This window comes from Larus michahellis, chromosome 7 (genome assembly GCF_964199755.1).
Source record: "Larus michahellis chromosome 7, bLarMic1.1, whole genome shotgun sequence".
NCBI lineage: Eukaryota > Metazoa > Chordata > Aves > Charadriiformes > Laridae > Larus > Larus michahellis.
Window position 1 is genome coordinate 32834547 of NC_133902.1, and position 19995 is coordinate 32854541.

Below are 19995 nucleotides of genomic sequence, written 5' to 3' on the forward strand. Positions count from 1 at the left end.
CCTATAAAGCTCTTGTGAACAACTAATTCACTGAGCATTGTAAGAGGTATTTATTTTCTCAGATAATTCAGGATGAGACATTTTATAATTGAAATATTAAAAAATTACATAAAATACTCTAAAACTGTACATACCGTAGATTGATGCAGTGCTGCATCATTTCATTTTCTTTAGAAAGTCCCAAGTACTGGCCAGAGAAGTAAATATTCCCTCTGACACCAGATTCTCTCCATCTGAAATACAATGACATTCCTCAAGTGAAATACCACCTCACAGTGATGATGTTTAAAACATTTAAATAATTTAAATTAATATAACAGGAAACAGTTATAAGCAACATCTAGTGATTAGAATGGAAGCCAGAGCTCTTACAGGAAAGAATGTGCGAAGTGAAAAAAAGAGAAGAAACATTCAAAGACAGAAAAAGAAAGGTGAAGTCTACTTGAAGAACAAAAATAGTCACAATACCCAAGTGACAAGTAAAAAGATGACAGTGACTGCCAAAACCAGCACAGAACACACAGTCATTTACGATACATGACTGATACTTAAATACAGTGGGATTCCATAAATAAATCTCCAATCAGTTGTTACGAAGAGGGCATATGTTTTCTACATTTCCACCTTGACTCTGAAACTAAACACAGAATTCCCATCCTCTCTGTGATATATTTGACACCCTGGTCATTCCACGTGTTTGAAGCAAAGCGTAACTGGTGACTGACTGTAACCACAGCACTTTCTCAAAGAAGACTGCGTGCATGTACTATTGATTGTCTTACTGTTTCATATACAAAACTAAAATATACTAATATCTTTGAAGTGCCCAAGGTGCCCAAGAAAGGTGTTCTGGAAGAGCCCACACCTGTTACTGCGCCAAAAAAGCCAGAACTTAAACCAGTTCGAGGTACCTGTCACCATGTACATCAGCCTGAATGAGACTGTTTCTTACTGTCTTACGTGTTCCTTCTGACGTCTGTTATCGTGTCCATTTGTGATTACCTGAAATTTCTATGTTCTGTGCTGTGTATAAATTCTAATCTTAGAATGGCAAATACATAGGGAACTTGAGAGACTCTCCCAATCTCCTTCATATGTGTTCAGAATCTAAAATTCTATATACCAAAACTGATAAGATACATGGAAAAGAACGTTTTACTTTGCATTTTTAATGTAATGTCTGTCATTATAATTTTACCAAGAATCTCAGGTAACATAAAGGGGTTTTTTGCCCAAAGTATTTTTCTGTAACCACTACCAAATGGCAACCCTGTCCCATTGCGTGGTAGCGACAACCAGACACAGTCATGACACAGCAATATTTAAAAAAAACAAAAAGACAAACTGATCATTTCAGAGAGGATGAGGAGAAAAGCCGGGTTCAATGGACTGTGAAGGAACCAAAGTTGCTATGGGAAAAGAAGTCCCAAAGTAAAAAGAGGGATGTACCTAGATACGACAGTAGTATTTTAAGACTATGTGATCTGTGCCTAGATCCAAAATAACAGGTATGCCAAACTTGTTAGTAAGTGCAGTGCTTATTCAAATGCATGGTAGATCAGAATGGTCTTCATTCTGTGGTCTAATTTCATGTAAGAAAAACATATGACTGTAGTCATACAAGTTGATGTAACTTTTTTCCAACCATAAGTTCATGGGGACTCAAGAAAGTGGGTTCTGCAAATCTGCAATTGAACTACACATAGTTATTAGGGACAAGACCACCAGAGCGTCTGTATGTGTGCAGAACAGTTCTGCATCACATGAAGAATGAGAGCAAGGAAACTTGTTCACTCTGCAGGCAGCCCTTTTACCCTCTCCAAATGCAATTTCTAGATATAGGATTGTAGAAGCCCTGAAAGCTCACTAAGTCAAAAACTCGCACGTACTTATACTGCGAACGGGCTGAAAAACCAGAACAGAAATGGGGAAAAGGAATAGTAATGATGATGGGATTGCTGTTCCTCACGCTGTCACTGCCCACACTGCTGAATGCAAAACACCAGCAGATTTATGAGGAATGGTGACAGATAAGATACGGACAGGGGTTACTCCCAGGGAAAAGTCAGATCCCAGCGGGGCTGAGAATGACAGTCCCTCCTCCCAGGGAGGGAAGGCTGCTGAGGACAGAGCGGGTATATCCTAATGCATCCGTCACCCTCGAGCTGTACCTGACCATAGTCAACAGCTTTCTCGCAGAACCCGTGTGGCCTCACCACTCTGTGTTTTTGCCCGTGTGTGGTTTTGTGTGTATGTGAGTGAGAGAGACAGACACGGGTTGATACCGTGAGACCAGTTTGGTTGCTTTCATGAGCGCATCTCTAGTTTACGTTTCGTTGTTCATCTTCCTGTTTAATGTGTAAAACTGACTGTTACTAATATCTTTGAAGTCCCTGAGGTGCCCAGGAAGGCTACTCGTGAGGAAAGAGTACCTGTGGCCATTGCCAAAGCACCAGAGCTTCCAGCACCCAGAGGTACCTGTCTTCACAGATTACTTAACAAAGAAGATACTTAATCTTCTTCTCTTAAGCGTTGTCCTGCCCTCTCTTGGCCTGTCTCTGTCTCCTGTCTGAGATTCTCAGGGTTGTGCATGCTGGGTAAACGGTGCTGCACGCGCGCGGGAGGTTTTGAGCTGGCGGTCGTGATCTTCTGTGTCTGTGTTGCCCTGGTTTTTGTTCCTCCTTGGCACGTGTTTTCACCAGTGTAAAATGAAACGCACTAATATCTTTGAAGTGCCCGAGGTGCCTGAGGCAGAGGTCCCAGAAGAGGAAGAGGAGGAGGAAGCACCCGAAGAGGTGGCACCGGTTGCAGAGCCTGGAGAGCCAGAAGCTCCTCCAGCTGAAGGTATACGGTGGTGTTCTGAAAGAGCCTGCCGTGCCCTCCGGGTCGCTGCGGTGCTGAGTGCCCTCTGCCCCCCTGCCTTCTGCGGGGAGGGGGCGAGAGAGGCATTTGGTCCTCTTGTGTCTGTGTGTGCCCGCACGTGCCTTCAGGAGAGGGGGTGGCTCGTGAGCCACCACGTGCTCACAAGCCCATACTTTGGCTCTTTGCTGCGAGTAGTCCCCCTGAAGGAAGAGTGGTTGTCTGAAGAGTACCCCCTGGTAGTCTGTCAAGGGTTTCCTTTCCTGCTTTGCTGCTTGCCATTTGGCTTTTTGATGACCTTTAGCTCGGTCAAGTAAAAGGAGCTAATATCTTTAAAGTGCCTGAGGTGGCCGAGGAGGAAGAGCCAGAAGAGGAGGTGCCAGTGGTCGTTCCCCCAAAGCCTGTGGCTGTGCCCAAGAAGCCTGTGGCTGTGCCAAAGAAACCAGAAGCTCCACAAGCTAAAGGTATATCTTCTGGGGAAAGTTACTTTTTTATTTTACTATATTGATTAATATTTTCATTTATTATCCCTTCTTTTGTATAAGATTTGTTACGTGTCCTCTACCCCTTGCCTCTGCTGTGCCTGTCTTTGCATATGTGACTAACCAATCAGTCTCTAGATAAATGTTATGGTCTTAAAAATATCTAAACTCTTTGATTTTATCATAAGGTTATGATCTTTTATGGTTTTTTAACTGTGAAATTAAGAGGAAATAATATCTTTAAAGTGCTGAAGGTGTCCAAGAAAGCTGTCCCGCAAGAAAAAACGCCTGTTGCTGTACCCAAAAAACCAGAACCACCACCAGTCAAAGGTACATGTCATTACTGTTAGTATCATCATTAGAAAGAAACATTATGCTCTTCTGTATTTAAGTTGAAATAATTTTTCTGGTCATGACCTATCAGAGATAGCTGCATAAAAAACGCGAAGTGCAATACGGAGTGTCAAAAACATGACGGAAAAACTAGATTCAATTCCTTGAAAAATATCTGCAGCTTTCTGAACTTTTTGTAAACTTTAAGAACAAACATTTACTGAATGCTTAGTTTAAACAGAATAATGTGTTGTTCTGAAGAAAAGCCTGCAAATAATTCCTCAGTTTAAAGAATATAGAGTTGCATCCCTGGCTATTCTAACAGACGGTATTGCTGGATGGCAGCAGCAATATCAGTTCTCCACAACTTTAAAAGTAACTTAATGCCAGTGTACGTGAGGTAGATTTGCTACCAAAAGACTGGGTATGTCTGACGATGATCTTATTAGTACATGAAAAAGTCATTAATACAATCCAAAAGAAAGGAGACAAAGTTTATATTTCTGTAAAAAATAGAATCTACAAGGCAAGAACTGTGAGAAACTGAAAATGAAGTGAAGGTGTAAAGAATGGAAATAATTGATATCAAAAACATGGGAGTGATAAATCAAATGTTACTTTTCTAAAATAATTATGTTACAATGACAAAGTAGTCATGAATGATACAGGACTGATAATCAAATACAGTAAGATTCCATAAATAAGTCTCTGATCAGCTGTTTACAAAGAGGGCATACATTTTCTACATTTTAATCTTGACTCATAATTCCCATCTCCTCTGTGATATATTTGACACCCTGGTCATTCCACGTGTTTGAAGCAAAGCGTAACTGGAGACTGACTGTAACCACAGCACTTTCTCAAAGAAGACTGCATGCATGTACTATTGATTGTCTTACTGTTTCATATACATCTGTAGTGCCCACAAAACTAAAATATACTAATATCTTTGAAGTGCCCAAGGTGCCCAAGAAAGGTGTTCTGGAAGAGCCCACACCTGTTACTGCGCCAAAAAAGCCAGAACTTAAACCAGTTCGAGGTACCTGTCACCATGTACATCAGCCTGAATGAGACTGTTTCTTACTGTCTTACGTGTTCCTTCTGACGTCTGTTATCCTGTCCATTTGTGATTACCTGAAATTTCTGCATTCTGTGCTGTGTATCAGTTAGGAATTCAATTATCTAGTATTTTGTATAAACAACCCAAATGATATTTTGAATTTACTGTTTTGTTTGCATATTTTGAATTAGCAGATACTAAAAGGTTACAATTTAAAACTTGAGCATAGGTTTTTCCGATTACTGCCGAATTTTGTAATCTTCAATTGACACAGTGAACATCTCCGCAACTCTTTCACAGTCTCAGTTAGTTTATATGATAGACATGAATCTTTCAAAACGAAAAATCCATTTTTACTCAGAAATGCACATGTGAGGGCAGTAAGAAGTGATGGCATATCAAGTGTTAATAGAAAATGCTGATAATTTAAGAGTTTATAATGAAGAAGAAATGTTTATCAAAACCGCTGTACCACACAGGCTGTGGACATTGTCACAATGAAGGGAAAATTGAGGGAAGAAAGCTAAATAGGATAAGAAAATAAGCCAATAAAAAGAAAAGCATAAAGAAAGAATGGTAATGTAGAAGGACCAAAGCAGGGACAAAGGAGAAGTACTGAGTTCCTCACGCTGTCACTGCCCACACTGCTGAATGCAAAACACCAGCAGATTTATGAGGAATGGTGACAGATAAGATACGGACAGGGGTTACTCCCAGGGAAAAGTCAGATCCCAGCGGGGCTGAGAATGACAGTCCCTCCTCCCAGGGAGGGAAGGCTGCTGAGGACAGAGCGGGTATATCCTAATGCATCCGTCACCCTCGAGCTGTACCTGACCATAGTCAACAGCTTTCTCGCAGAACCCGTGTGGCCTCACCACTCTGTGTTTTTGCCCGTGTGTGGTTTTGTGTGTATGTGAGTGAGAGAGACAGACACGGGTTGATACCGTGAGACCAGTTTGGTTGCTTTCATGAGCGCATCTCTAGTTTACGTTTCGTTGTTCATCTTCCTGTTTAATGTGTAAAACTGACTGTTACTAATATCTTTGAAGTCCCTGAGGTGCCCAGGAAGGCTACTCGTGAGGAAAGAGTACCTGTGGCCATTGCCAAAGCACCAGAGCTTCCAGCACCCAGAGGTACCTGTCTTCACAGATTACTTAACAAAGAAGATACTTAATCTTCTTCTCTTAAGCGTTGTCCTGCCCTCTCTTGGCCTGTCTCTGTCTCCTGTCTGAGATTCTCAGGGTTGTGCATGCTGGGTAAACGGTGCTGCACGCGCGCGGGAGGTTTTGAGCTGGCGGTCGTGATCTTCTGTGTCTGTGTTGCCCTGGTTTTTGTTCCTCCTTGGCACGTGTTTTCACCAGTGTAAAATGAAACGCACTAATATCTTTGAAGTGCCCGAGGTGCCTGAGGCAGAGGTCCCAGAAGAGGAAGAGGAGGAGGAAGCACCCGAAGAGGTGGCACCGGTTGCAGAGCCTGGAGAGCCAGAAGCTCCTCCAGCTGAAGGTATACGGTGGTGTTCTGAAAGAGCCTGCCGTGCCCTCCGGGTTGCTGCGGTGCTGAGTGCCCTCTGCCCCCCTGCCTTCTGCGGGGAGGGGGCGAGAGAGGCATTTGGTCCTCTTGTGTCTGTGTGTGCCTGACCTTTAGCTCGGTTAAGTAAAAGGAGCTAATATCTTTAAAGTGCCTGAGGTGGCCGAGGAGGAAGAGCCAGAAGAGGAGGTGCCAGTGGTCGTTCCCCCAAAGCCTGTGGCTGTGCCCAAGAAGCCTGTGGCTGTGGTCGAGAAACCTGTGGCAGTACCAAAGAAGCCTGTGGCTGTGCCCAAGAAAGCAGAGCCTGTGGCTGTGCCAAAAACACCTGAGCCTGTGCCTGTCCTTAAAAAACCTAAAGTTCCTTCAGTTAAAGGTACATGCATCAGCGACTGCACCTCTCCTTTTCCCTGTTCTCTGAATGCTTTTTCCCTTTTTGTCATTGATGTACACAGTGCTTAGGTATCTGAGTGAATAATCTGTCACTTGTAATCTTCTTCATGTTTTAAATGCCTTACTCTTTTTAGTCGTTGCACTTTTCACTGCATGCCGTTGTATGTATGTATGTATCTTAATGTTCACAAAAATGAAAATTTACTAATATCTTTAAAGCACCTGAAGTGCCAGAGAGAACTGTCCGAGAAGAGAAAGTGTCTCTTACAACACCTAAAAAGCCAGAATTTAAAAAGCCAGAGCTTCCTCCAGCCAAAGGTATATATTGCCAGGAGGCACCTCCTGAGAAGAAATGTTTTCTGTTCTTTTCTTTTTTCTTTGTTCGTAAGTGAGTCTATAAAATGTGGCAGTTGTATGTAGACTACCTTGGGAAAGACTGTTTGGAGTATAGTCAGTCTTTTGTGATTATGGCCACTGTTACTCACTGTGATTTTCTGTGTGTTAGGTGTCTTTGTCTTTTTTATGTTTCCTATGTTCATTTATATACATGAAAATAAAAGGAACTAATATTTTTTAAAGTGTCTGAGGTGCCCGAGAAACCTGTCCCAGAGGAGGAAGTACCTGTTGCTGTTCCTAAAATACCTGAACCACTCCCAAGTGAAGGTATATGCCATCATAGCTGTTACTGTAAGGACAATCCTTTGTCCTGTTCTTCCAAACAAAAGCATTAAAATAGACATTATCCTTTTTCCCCCATTGTAATGTTTGTAAATTGTTTTGTTCGTATTTTAGATGATACCAGTCTGTGTTTCTTGTATCTACTATTTTATTTTCATATTTGGAAATAAAATATCACTTTCAGAATTAAATATTTTCAAGTCACATATGCTCCTTAACAGGATGTTCCTCACAAGTTCTGTCTCTTTTTAATATAATAATCAATTCCCACTAAATTTGAATCTCTCAAAACCTATATTTTATAATAGTTTGTATTGCTATTATATTCTTAAATGACTTGAGAGAGTTGAAGTTTTTATTCTTTCCAGTTACAAAGACTCATCCACAAATTTAATGTTTAGTTAATATTGCACAAATAAAAAATGTTGTCCTTCAGACCACCCTGATTCATTTTACATACAAAGGGAGTAGTTTTTCAAAAGCATGCATTAACTGCAAAGGTAATAGATACTGAGTGATTACTTATCCTAACATGTATTTGTCTGTGTCTACCGAGTAGCTTTCTTTTTAGTGATACATAATTGTTCATGTGAAACAATCTTATAATTGGGAACTTACACCAGTTATCAATATTCTTTAAAGAATATGAAATCGTAAAGGAGATTGAGTCTGAAGAAGCAGAAGAAATTCCAGTTGCAGAAGTAGAGGAAGCTTTACCAGTTGAAGGTATACAAAGTACCTACCTAGAGGCTGCCGGACACCTTTCTTTCATTACTGTGCAGTTGGTCTTTTTCTCTGTCATTCTTCGCACACGTGCCTGTATGTTGTAGGTCTCTGTATCATTCTTCCTCTGTTACTATGTTTTGGAAATGAGTTCTAATCTCTTAATTCCAGATACAACATACAGATTTTTTTTTTAAATGCTTTCATTTTGTTTCTTGTCAATGAGAGTCTTCCTGTCATTTGGTTTCCCACCTTTGTTCTTGTGTTATTAACATGCTTTCTTAAGTCATCTTGGGTATTTGCACTGTGTGCATGCTGCAAAGCAATAGCCTAAGCCTTTTTCATGCTCCCTTTTAATTCAATGAGATTTTTTCACTGGCTTCACTGGAAATGGAAAATGACTGTCTTTACATTTGTAAATTACTCTTCACGTAACTACTGTGGTAGAAAATGTATAGTAAATCTACCTAATGTTATTTAAAGCGCCGGAACCTGAAAAGAAGATCCCTGAAAAACGAAAACCACGACCACCTACTCCACCAAAAGAAGATATTAAAATGGCAAAAGAACTACTTAAAGGTATAATCATCTGAAGCCACAATTAACAGTGGGAGCTCAAATATATAATCCATTTAAATTATACTGATGAATCTTGAAAAGCATGCTTTAAAACATATCACTTTGGATCATTTTTTTCTTTTCTAATTTACTATTGCTCTAATAGTGCGCCTTACTAACACTCAATCCCTCATGAATTTTTACCAGTGTATACCAAGTCAGTTTACATGGATTCTTTTAAATAGTTACAGAAAAAAACCAATTTATTTAAAAAAAAATCTTAACCAAGTTAACACATTCTTCTATCCTTAACATAATTCTTCTCTCTTTAACATGTTCTTATAAATGAAACGTATCCCCAGCAGGTTCCTACAGATCATCTGACTTCTTCTAATCAGTTAGTCAGCCAGAATCTTAGCTTTGTAGCTCTTTTCTTTCTATTATGTCAATTGTATTAATCAGTTGTTTGGATTTTTTTAAAAAATTCTTCTCTTTTTTGAATCTAATTATGTGTATGGTAAAATTCAAATAATTTTCTTTAAAGCTCCTGAATCAAGGAAGAAAGTCGTGGCTGCAAAACCTGTTGAGCCTCCAAAATTGGAACCCCCACCTGCTAAAGGTACCTAGCTAATAAAAGAATCTTATTGAAATTAAGCCTCTCATAGCTGAAAGTTGTAGTTCTCAGTATCTTCTTCTTCTTTAATTTGCTCAGAAATATCAAAAAGCTGTCTGTGTTAGATTATGCTCAACAGTGGACTCAAGTCTTGGATTTATATGTTCATGTTATATTTGTGTCCACTTTAATGTCCCATCATGCAATTCATGAGATGCAAGAGACGGAATCACAGAAGAGTGAAAGAGTTTTTATGAGTTTTGTCACTGGGGTAGATGATCATTTTGGTTCTCTTCTTAGGGAGAAATAAAAAATAATATACTGTTTAAATACATATAGCATTGTTCAAACGTACTTGGTTTATTATTTGTCTGAAATGTAATTCATTTCTGTGAGATAACACTTTCCAGAGATGGAGATGAATATTGAATTGAGCAAGCCGCTTGGCAAGTACTGCCTGATATTTTTCATATATACTGGAGCTTAAGACAAGCTAAGTAGCCAACCAGTGAACATCTCTTCTTAATTCTGTTCCAAGTTTAGAAATTAAACTTAGGAACATCATAGATAGACAGTTCAGATTAACAGATATGTAACATAAGCCTGTGATGAGGGAGGGAAAGGAGATAAAAATGTTACTGTGGTAACTGTCTTTGAATACATAACCTTTATGGTTTTGTCAAACCATACTTCTCTTTTGTTGATTTGGATGAAAATTTCCTCTTATGCGTAAGCCTAGAAGAAGACTGTATGCAAATAATATTGAAAGAGTATTAAAATCATTTACTTCAATCTCAGTAGTTTTACTTTTACTTTAATATTCAGTAGTGGACCAGCATTTGATCTGTGTGTTTGTAATGGTTAGTTGTTAGTTAGCTCTTACTACTGTTATGAACCCATAATAAAATCTGGAATTATATTCTTTTAAGTGCCTGGACTTGTAAAGAAACCTCGCAGAGTAATTCCTGAAGTTACTCCTCCACCAAAAGAAGAAGTTGTTTTGAAAAGAGGTATAGTAACTTGATTCTGTTTCAAAAAACCCAGCATATCAACATTGTTCAATATATTCCCCTAAGTAACATTGTTTTATGTGTGTTATGGGCAATTACACAAACAATGTCTTTTTCTTGGGAAAAGACTTCATAGTTGCAGGAATTAAGTGGGAATATCCTGAAAATCCATCAGATCCAAAGGATCTGTGATGAAAAGAGAGCAGAACACTGAAAATCTGGTTCCCTATAACTCTCTTCTGTTTTCTTATTCTCTGTAAAGTCCTTACTAGAGTTGACAGTTTTACACTATCTTCAGCTTCTGGATCCCTAAATATTTTCCTGTGACAGTGTAAATGTCATTAAAGTCACATATGTAGCATGTGTATTCTCTTTTATGGTTTACTTAGAAGTACTTCACAGATTGTAGGACCCCGTGGTACTATCCAATATCAGTCTCCTTTCCTGCAAAGTCTGGAACCTTCTGAATCACTTCATGCTCAATTATTGCTTAGAAAATGGAAGCACTAATTTCAGTTCTCTTTAAAATACCACAGAGGGATGATTCATGCCCATGTACCTTGAAGCTGACCTTCAAATTTCAGACAACATAATAAAATGCAGATACTCAGTTTTTCAGATGACCGTATCATTAGATATCCAAGACTCATATCTGACAGGACAAAAATAAGTGAAATAAGTAAAATGAAAAACAGACATTGTATAAATTTAAACTCTCCAAATATAACACTTGCAGATTCAGTCTTGTTCTCTCACTGCAGCTGAGTTTAATCCTGCAATTTTTCCCCTGAAAATCATGTGTAACTGCAGTTTTTAATGCATAATTATGTATCATAAGTCATCATTTAAATATGATAAGAAATTTATGATAAAATATTATAAGAAATTTTATTCTATCATAGACAGTTAACATTGACATCTTTCCTCTCAGACACACTGCTCTTAATATAAGTATCTTTTTGCTCTGGATGACTTTGAATTTTAAATGCTTTCAGAATAGTATCTTGAATAGTTACACAAAATCTTCCATTAATATTGAACTACATATTTTACATTCTGGTTTCTTCATGATTGTTGATATATTTTCAATGTTTTACCTTGTTCACAGTCTTATTCTTTTGTTTACCTGTGCCTTAAAAAATTAAATTCTTTTTCTTTTGAAGTTCTTAAAAAGAAATCAGAAGAGGAAGAACCTAAACCAGAAAAAGAACCTAAACCAGAAGTTAAACCAGTACCTACACCAGTAGAAAAAATTAAGAAACCTGAAGGTACTAGATTGCATTCAAATTTATCTGGTAAAGTATAATTAAAAAAAAAAAAAAATCCCACTTTTAAGTAGTATTCTCTTAAATTCATGAATGAAAGTGAGATTTTAAGAGATGATTAACCTAATTATTTAAATTAAAGCTTTGCTGAAAGCACAGCCAAATTTGACATCCACGTTTGGGTCTGAATTCTGCATTTTGGGATTGTTTCTCAGTCTTCATTGTGTATAGAAGAGAACTTTACAAATATTAGAATAATGATGAAAATATAACTACAGGGAAATGAGCATTCTTTTAGTTGATGTTTTGCAAATATTTGTCTTTTGTCCATTTAGTGTTTCTAATTTATTCAAATCTCACTCTTAAAAATACATATTCCTAAACCTTATGAACATCTGAAACTGTTTATGACTAAAAAGAATTGAAATTTTAAATATATTTGAGAAAATTGTATTTGGGGATTCAAGGTGTTTCATTCTATCTTACAAAATAAAAATAATATTTTAAAGTCCCAGAAGTTCCGAAGAAGAAAACTGAGATACCGGTCATTAAAAAAGAGGAGAAACATGTGCCTGAACCACCGAAAGGTATAGACGTGTGGTGTTCTTTTTCCTTATTGCAGCAACTAAATGATATTCTTTGCTGAGTATCGTGCTGTCTTAACCTAATGCATTGCTATCATCCAGTCTGTCCATGACTATTGTGTCATGATTAACCACTTTGCATTCTTCTGGATTTCTTGTCGCCTTTAATTCTTCAGTGCTTGAAAAATTTATCTTTTTTGCATCATATCTTGCTTTACAAGTGTTCATCTCCAGTTAATTTCTTGCTTTCTGGCTAAATAAAATATAAAAAATAAATTCTGTCTTTGATTAACTCTCTCTGTATTACTGCTTCTAACTTTAATGTTCAGTGGGATTACAAAACATGTAAATTAACTTATTTGTAATTGTTGTGTTTGGAATGACAGAACCTAAGCAAGAAGTCATCCCAGCTCCTGTGCCTGAACCTAAACCTGCAGTGGGTAAGAATTGTTTAGTTATGAATACTGGTGCAGCCTTTCTTGTGTGTCTAGTATTTTCCATTTAGAGATTTCTGGCTAAAAGGACATTAACCAAATGTCTTTAATATTGCTAAGACTGGAACTGTCATACAATCTACAGAGCATTTTAAAGAACATCAAACTTAAGCCAAAATTATTTATTAGAACAAATATATGAGAACTCTTTTTTTTTTTTTTTTTTTTTTTACAGCTCTGAAGTCTCCAAAACCAGCAGCAGAACCAGCAACAGCTGTTACTACTCCAGTGACAGTTCCAGTGGTTGGAAAGAAAGCAGGTATTTATGTTTATTCAATGTTATTTAGGGTTTTTCTCTCTGAGATACCTAAATACCTTCAGAATAAAGAGAATGAAGAGCTGTACAATCCTATAACTCATTCATTAGAGGAAGATTTGAGGTCCTATTCAAGGATCTTGTTATTTTAGGTACTATCACCTAATCTAAAAGACAAGTGTCTATGATACACCATTGGGATGAATCTGTGCTCTTGTTTCTGGATGGTGATATGTGTGCCTTTATTTATTGTCCTACTATGAAGTTTGTGTATTCTGTTGATTCCTTGGTGTTGTTTATGTTCTGGTGTATGTCTTGTGAACTCTTCTTGTATTTCTGTATAGCAAAAGAAAGGTTACATGTGTTTCTAAATAATTCGTCTGTTGTTTAGTTTTCTGCTTTTTATTTGTTATTGAAGTCCTGAGGAAAAGTGACAGTGGTGTTGAAGAACTAGAGTATGGCTACCCTCATTTGATGTGCTTAGGACTCTGGATCATACCCTGTTGTGAAAAAAGAACTGTGAAGAAACCAGTCCATCTGAAGTGCTCTGAGCCTGAGGTCCATCAGTAGAGCTGATGTACATGTTGCTCGCCCATTGTTCAAAGGGCCTCATGTTACAGTAGAGCTCAGATCTTGGGGCACTTGAGAAGCTTAATCATGAATGTCTCTTCGCCATTGATTTGGTGATGTAGCCAGGCCTGCAGTGGCATAACCAACCCATTTTATGTAGGTGACCAGATAGGCCTTAGAAAGCTGTCATTTTCTGCTACTTTTAACCTGGATTGGATTTAAATTGGCAGACTGGTGGGATAATGCTCTGTACCATGACAGTGGTTTACTTGGATCTTCTGTACTGTTTGGCTGTGCCATTCTTACCTGTCTTTTGTTTTGTGATTGTGTTGTCAGTTTTCTGTTGTGTGGAGAAAAGGTGTTCTATGTTCATTTTATTTCAGGTATAGCTGGAAATTTTGTCTTAAAATATATTGTTCCTGATGCTTATTCTTATGGATTTTTAACTCTCTAAATTACCTGTGAAACCTTTGTAGCTGCAGAAAAGCCTGATGCACCATCTGTACTAAAGCATAGAGATAAAATGCCCCCAGTGGAAGAAGAAAAGCCTGAGTCAATTGTGTTAAAGAAGATTTCGGTTGAGAAACGCTTGCCTGTAGAAGAAAGAGTAAGTCCTAAGCAGACAGTTCTGGACATTCAGACAGTAGAGCCACTTGAGTTTAAAGTATCACTGGAAACAGCTGATGGAATACTGAAGCCAGAGGGAGATGAGCAGGAGAAAGTAGCTCTTAAATATTTTATCTTGTCTCCTGAAGAAGAGGAGCCAGAAATGACACCTATACTTTCAAGAAAGACTACCCTTGCAGGTGAGAAAACAGAAGTTACAATAGATCACGTTACTTATGCAACGGATGAACCACGGCTATCTGATGAGGAATTGAAATTGGTTTCTATAGCATCTGAACATGCGGAAAGAGATTCTGGAGAAGAAAAGGGGGATGAAATTAAATCGGTTGTTCATAGGGCAGGTGCTGTAGAGAAAATCTCTGACAAGTTTAGTGTTCTTCACGAAGAAAAGATTCGCGGGCATGAAAAAGAAGAGGAAATTGAGTCAACTTATGTACCTAAACATATACCCAGAGAGCCATATGAGTTAAGGGACCGGAAGAGACTTCTAGGAAAAGAGGCAAAATCAAAAATCAGTCTGCAACCTGAAGAATTTCCCATTAAGGATGACACTTCATTTGTAAAGGATATCACAGAGGCAGGAATAGCTGAAACTCCTCTGCTTAGAAGTGTGGAAGAGAGAGGAGATTTTACTCTAGAGAAATCTGAAGTTCCTCTTGGAGAATTCATGAAGGAGCACGACATAAAAAATAAAACTCAATGGATTAAGAAGTCTGGTACCACAGTAGCTGAAATTCCTATAGATAAGATTCTTAATAAAGAAGCAAAGAAACTGGAAATTATTCAAGATGATGAGAAAGATGAGAATCTGGACTTTACAACAGCTGAACAGCATTCCTTAGACTTGTCTGAGGAGGCTGAACCAGCATTGAGAAAAGATGTTGTCTTAGAACACCCCACTGAAGATGAGGACATTCCCAGAGACAAAGCTTACATAACCTTTAAACCATCTGCTCTTAAGCCAGAAGTAGTGGAAAGGAAGGCAAGACAAAAATGTTCTGCAGAAGAAGTTGTTCATTATAAGGAGGGTTCAGGACAATTGTTGACTGAGAAAGCACTCCTAAATGATAAAAAAACAGGCAAAAAGGTCATACCAGAGAAGCAAGAGAAAAGTATTTTCAGCACTCACTTGAAAAAAGATAAAATAAGGCAGTCAGATGCCCCTGAAAAGCTGCCCGTGGAAAAAGAAGAATTTGATACAGTGATTACAGGAGAAGGAATGGAAGGTGAAGTTTCCATAGGAGAACATGAAAAAGGAGTCAAAGATGAAAATGTTGACAGATCTGAGTCAGTAAAGAAAGTTCCTATTCATCCACCAGGGAGTCAAGACAAAAAACAATTTCAAGAACTTTGTACCATTCAGGACGAATGTAAAGAAACTCCATCTCTCAAAAGCAGCAAAGATAAAACTGAAGAAAAGAAATCTTCTGTGACTGTGGAAGAAGTGAAGCCTTCAGAAAAAGAACTTCCAGTGACAGAAGGTACATCAGATGAAAAAACATCAGCTAAACGTGGCATTGGAAAAAGCACATCTGTTACCATGAAAAAAGGGAAGGGAAAACTTTCAGACAAAATACCATCAAGCAAAGGAATCCCAACAAACGGAGAAGTTACTTACTCCTCAAACATAGGTAAGATAGTAAGTCCCAAGAAAGCAGAAGGAGAGAAAGAATATCAGAAATCAGAACCTGCTCACATGATTGAGCAGGCCAGCAGACTTTCGAGAGATAACAGGAATTTGGATGCACCTGGAGAATCACGTGAAGTTCTGGACGTTCCTGCAAAATCTCACACAAAACGAGGTGAGGAAGACTGCTGCCAAATTCTTCCACGAAGTGCTTGTACTATTTGCTTCAGGAGAATACAATTTGCCATTGTGATGTTTGTTTTCATTCTTTAATACAGTTCACACTTCCATCTAGTCTGTCAGCTGGCTGTACTGGCATTCAGCCACTCTTGACATGTTTGTCTTACCTGTCTGTACATACATCTGTGTGAACAATGTTCATTGTCTTAATCTCACACTTTCATAAGACTGCATAAATCATGTTGTGTGCCATTGTCTTCTCAGAAAAACTCACACATTTTTCTAGTATTCATTTTTCCATCCACTGCAATAAAAATCTGTCCTACATTTCATTCATTTCATTCTCCCATTAAGAGTAGCTTTTATATTTTCTTTCACAAAATGATGGTGAGAAGCAGCATAGCATGGGAAATATTTTCAAAAGTCTGAGATGATTCATCACAAGTTGGTCAACTAACAGAACATCCCTCACTTGTAAGAGTATCACATTGCCCTGAAACATGGATTTAATTTATACAGCTTATATTTTTGTTGTCTACATTAGTAAAAGTGTGTGTTTTTTTCTAAAAAAACACTCATATAATTTGTAACAGGTACTTAAGCGATTTTGCTTGACAGGTGGGTATTGATCAAGGGCCTAATTATGAGTAAAGTGTCAGGGAATGGCAGAATTTACAAAATAACAGGCAGGACAATAAACTGAGGAAGTAGGAGCTTCTAAGTTGCCTTTCACTCCATGCTGCTGAACATCTGTCTTTCCCATGCTTCAAGATATTGAACTTACCATTGAGATATAGACAGTATAAGTTGTATAAATATATACGTATGTTTATATCTTCCTCACCTTTTATTTATATATAGCTAAAGGAAGAGAAAATTTGATTTGTAAAAGAAATGTTTGTCTAAATTTTAGTACGTATGTATATTTAACTACATTCCTAATAATATTGCTGTTCTACTTCAGAGGCCAAGACACCGAAAGAAGAAACTCCAAAGGGTATCAGTCCAGTCAAAGGTAGGTTACTACAAGTCAATACCTACAAGCAAAAGCAATAAATAAGGATTAGTTTATTCATTTCAATCTGAATTACAGCCAAGAAGACACCTTCACCGGCAGATGCAGAAAGAAGGAAACTCAGGCCGGGCAGTGGTGGTGAAAAACCTCCTGAAGAGCCTCCGTTCACTTACCAACTCAAGGCTGTACCACTGAAGTTTGTGAAGGAGATGAAAGATATAGTTCTAACAGAAGCTGAGTCTGTTGGGTCTTCTGCAATCTTTGAAGTCCTTATTTCACCATCCACTGCAATTACCAGCTGGATGAAAGATGGAAGTAACATCCGAGAGAGCCCAAAACACAAGTTTATTGCTGATGGCAAAGATAGGAAGCTACATATCATTGATGTCCAGCTGTCAGATGCTGGTGAATATACTTGTGTATTACGACTGGGGAACAAAGAGAAGACCTCTACAGCCAAACTCATTGTTGAAGGTATTCCCTGTTTCATATTTATCAATAATTAAAAGGCTAGCTACTCCTCAAGCTAGAAGTACTGGTACTTCATGAATTTACGTGGTTGGTAGATGAAGCTTTTTGTCTCCATCAATCACTACACATATTGATTTAATATGTAAGGCACTTCTGCATATAAATGAGACAAATAAAAATGTCGTGTTTCCCACAGAACTCCCAGTGAAGTTTGTGAAAACTCTTGAAGAAGAAGTCACTGTGGTTAAAGGCCAGCCACTGTACTTGACCTGTGAGCTAAACAAAGAAAGAAATGTGATCTGGAGGAAGGATGGGAAGATCATCAAAGACAAGCCTGGGAAATTTGCTCTGGGCATTATTGGTTTGTCACATTCCCTCACGATCATGGATTCAGATGATGCTGATGCTGGCACTTACACGGTTACTGTGGAAGACTCTGAGCTATCATGCTCGTCTTGTGTTAAGGTAGTAGGTAAGCAATCAAAATCGTGTCCTCCTTTCTCTGTAGGATATTTGGTCTGTTTTAAGATTAGGAAAGCTTTTCATCATAGTATTACAATATAAATGGACAGATAAGGTTTGTACAGCTTTTAAAAGCTTGTTGTAATACAAAATCTGTTAGTTTTATTTCTTCTATTTATGACCCATCTCCTTATAGTAAAATTCTGCTAAGGTATATTTTTATGTAACTTTTTGTCACGCAGAAGTGATAAGAGACTGGTTAGTAAAACCCATAAGAGACCAGCATGTGAAACCAAAAGGAACAGCTACTTTCAGCTGTGACATTGTCAAGGATACACCAAACATTAAATGGTTTAAAGGAGATGAGGAAATCCCTGCAGAGCCAACTGACAAGACAGAAATCTTGAAAGAAGGAAAGAAAATTTTCCTGAAAGTTAAGAATGCTGGCCCTGATGATATTGGGGAATATTCAGTGGAAATTGAAGGTCGCAGATACCCAGCTAAACTGACCCTTGGTGGTAAGAAAGTTTTTATTTGTATTATATTTAATCGGCTCATAGGCCAGTGTTCAAAAACCTCTAAACAAACAAACAAAAAGGTAACCTGAATTATTATGAAGCTCTATCGAAACTTGACCTAATTATGTATGTGTTCATTTGTTCATTCTAGAACGTGAAGTTGAACTTCTGAAGCCATTAGAGGATGTTACAGTTTATGAAAAAGAAACAGCAAACTTTGATACAGAAATATCTGAGGATGATGTTCCTGGTGAATGGAAGCTGAAAGGAGAAGTCCTGAGACCCTCACCCGTAAGCTTGCTTGAATTTTGCAACGCAATTTATTTAATTTTAAACACTGTGAAGAGGTTCCCTTCAATCTTTTTGGTAATATCTTTGCAGTTCTGTCATTGCTACTCAGTCCAGAAAGTAGAAAGGCTAAGCATTATGGTGATTAAAAAAACACTGGTTCTCTAAGTGAGAATTGTATGCTATAAAAGGTAAATTTTGAAGGGCTTCATTTTCTCGAACAATTACAGCACATTATTCAGACAATAATAAAAATATCCTACATACATTACTAGGAATGATGCTGGCATTTGAAAGTGTGGAACGGTGAAGAAATGCACTCTATTGTTTTATTATTGAGTAAAAGTGTTAACTTTCCTTGAAAAGCAATTTAATCTTTCCAGATGTCTCTTTACTGTGTATAAAATCTTGATAGAATCCCTTTATTAAATATACCTAGCAGTAAGGCATAGGCATTTTATTTACCAAGTCTGTCATCTCTCCAGACATGTGAAATCAAAGCTGAAGGAGGAAAACGCTTCCTAACCTTGCACAAAGTCAAGTTAGACCAAGCTGGTGAAGTCCTTTACCAGGCACTTAATGCAGTTACTACAGCTATCCTGACAGTGAAAGGTATGATGCACCATGGAGTATGGTATCAACTTAAACAGAGTTCACATGGAGCACATTACAAATGATGTGTTCTGTTTCTCTTCCAGAAATTGAACTGGACTTTGCTGTGCCCCTAAAAGATGTTACTGTCCCTGAGAGGCGCCAAGCAAGATTTGAATGTGTCCTTACGAGAGAAGCCAATGTTATATGGTCTAAGGGCACTGATATACTCAAGATTGGAGAAAAATTTGACATCATTGCAGATGGAAAGAAGCATATTCTTGTAATCAATGATTCTCAGTTTGATGATGAGGGAGAATACACTGCTGAAGTTGATGGCAAGAAGAGCACAGCAAGACTGTTTGTGGAAGGCAAGCATCTTCTTATGAACAAACATCAAAAATGAATAAGGAATGTGTTTTGTAGAACCACATTAGCCTTTTTCTGATGGTATTTATGTGTCTACATTACAGGTGTGAGGCTGAAGTTCATCTCACCTCTACAGGATCAAACAGTGAAAGAAGGGGAAACAGCTCACTTCCAGTTTGAGCTTTCTCATGAAGACATGCCAGTGAAATGGTACAAAAATGACAAGAGACTCCACACGAGCAGAACAGTTTTTATGACTTCAGAAGGCAAAGTTCATAAACTAGAAATGAGAGAAGTAACACTTGATGATATCTCCGAAATAAAGGCCGTAGTCAAGGACTTGAACACGCAAGCACACCTCAAAGTCTTAGGTAATTACATAATTTGAAATATGCTATATAATATGTATAAACAATTTTTATAAGTACAAAGTGACAAAACAGCA

At 38.0% G+C, this 19995-nt stretch overlaps 1 protein-coding gene across 1 annotated transcript in view; it reads left to right on the plus strand.

The window, feature by feature from the left end:
- Nucleotides 1-19995, plus strand: part of TTN (titin) — a 244263-nt gene that overhangs the window by 124923 nt on the left and 99345 nt on the right. The window contains exons 162-187 of the mRNA XM_074593977.1: nucleotides 2734-2844; nucleotides 3198-3323; nucleotides 3588-3671; nucleotides 4630-4713; nucleotides 5784-5867; nucleotides 6127-6237; nucleotides 6413-6634; nucleotides 6871-6969; nucleotides 7231-7314; nucleotides 7972-8055; nucleotides 8536-8631; nucleotides 9155-9229; nucleotides 10153-10233; nucleotides 11397-11501; nucleotides 12008-12085; nucleotides 12469-12522; nucleotides 12752-12835; nucleotides 13879-15831; nucleotides 16801-16851; nucleotides 16930-17325; nucleotides 17519-17794; nucleotides 18027-18302; nucleotides 18454-18593; nucleotides 19076-19202; nucleotides 19289-19552; nucleotides 19655-19921. Coding sequence (XP_074450078.1) covers nucleotides 2734-2844; nucleotides 3198-3323; nucleotides 3588-3671; nucleotides 4630-4713; nucleotides 5784-5867; nucleotides 6127-6237; nucleotides 6413-6634; nucleotides 6871-6969; nucleotides 7231-7314; nucleotides 7972-8055; nucleotides 8536-8631; nucleotides 9155-9229; nucleotides 10153-10233; nucleotides 11397-11501; nucleotides 12008-12085; nucleotides 12469-12522; nucleotides 12752-12835; nucleotides 13879-15831; nucleotides 16801-16851; nucleotides 16930-17325; nucleotides 17519-17794; nucleotides 18027-18302; nucleotides 18454-18593; nucleotides 19076-19202; nucleotides 19289-19552; nucleotides 19655-19921 — 5412 coding nt within the window. The remainder of the gene's footprint in view (nucleotides 1-2733; nucleotides 2845-3197; nucleotides 3324-3587; nucleotides 3672-4629; nucleotides 4714-5783; nucleotides 5868-6126; nucleotides 6238-6412; nucleotides 6635-6870; nucleotides 6970-7230; nucleotides 7315-7971; nucleotides 8056-8535; nucleotides 8632-9154; nucleotides 9230-10152; nucleotides 10234-11396; nucleotides 11502-12007; nucleotides 12086-12468; nucleotides 12523-12751; nucleotides 12836-13878; nucleotides 15832-16800; nucleotides 16852-16929; nucleotides 17326-17518; nucleotides 17795-18026; nucleotides 18303-18453; nucleotides 18594-19075; nucleotides 19203-19288; nucleotides 19553-19654; nucleotides 19922-19995) is intronic.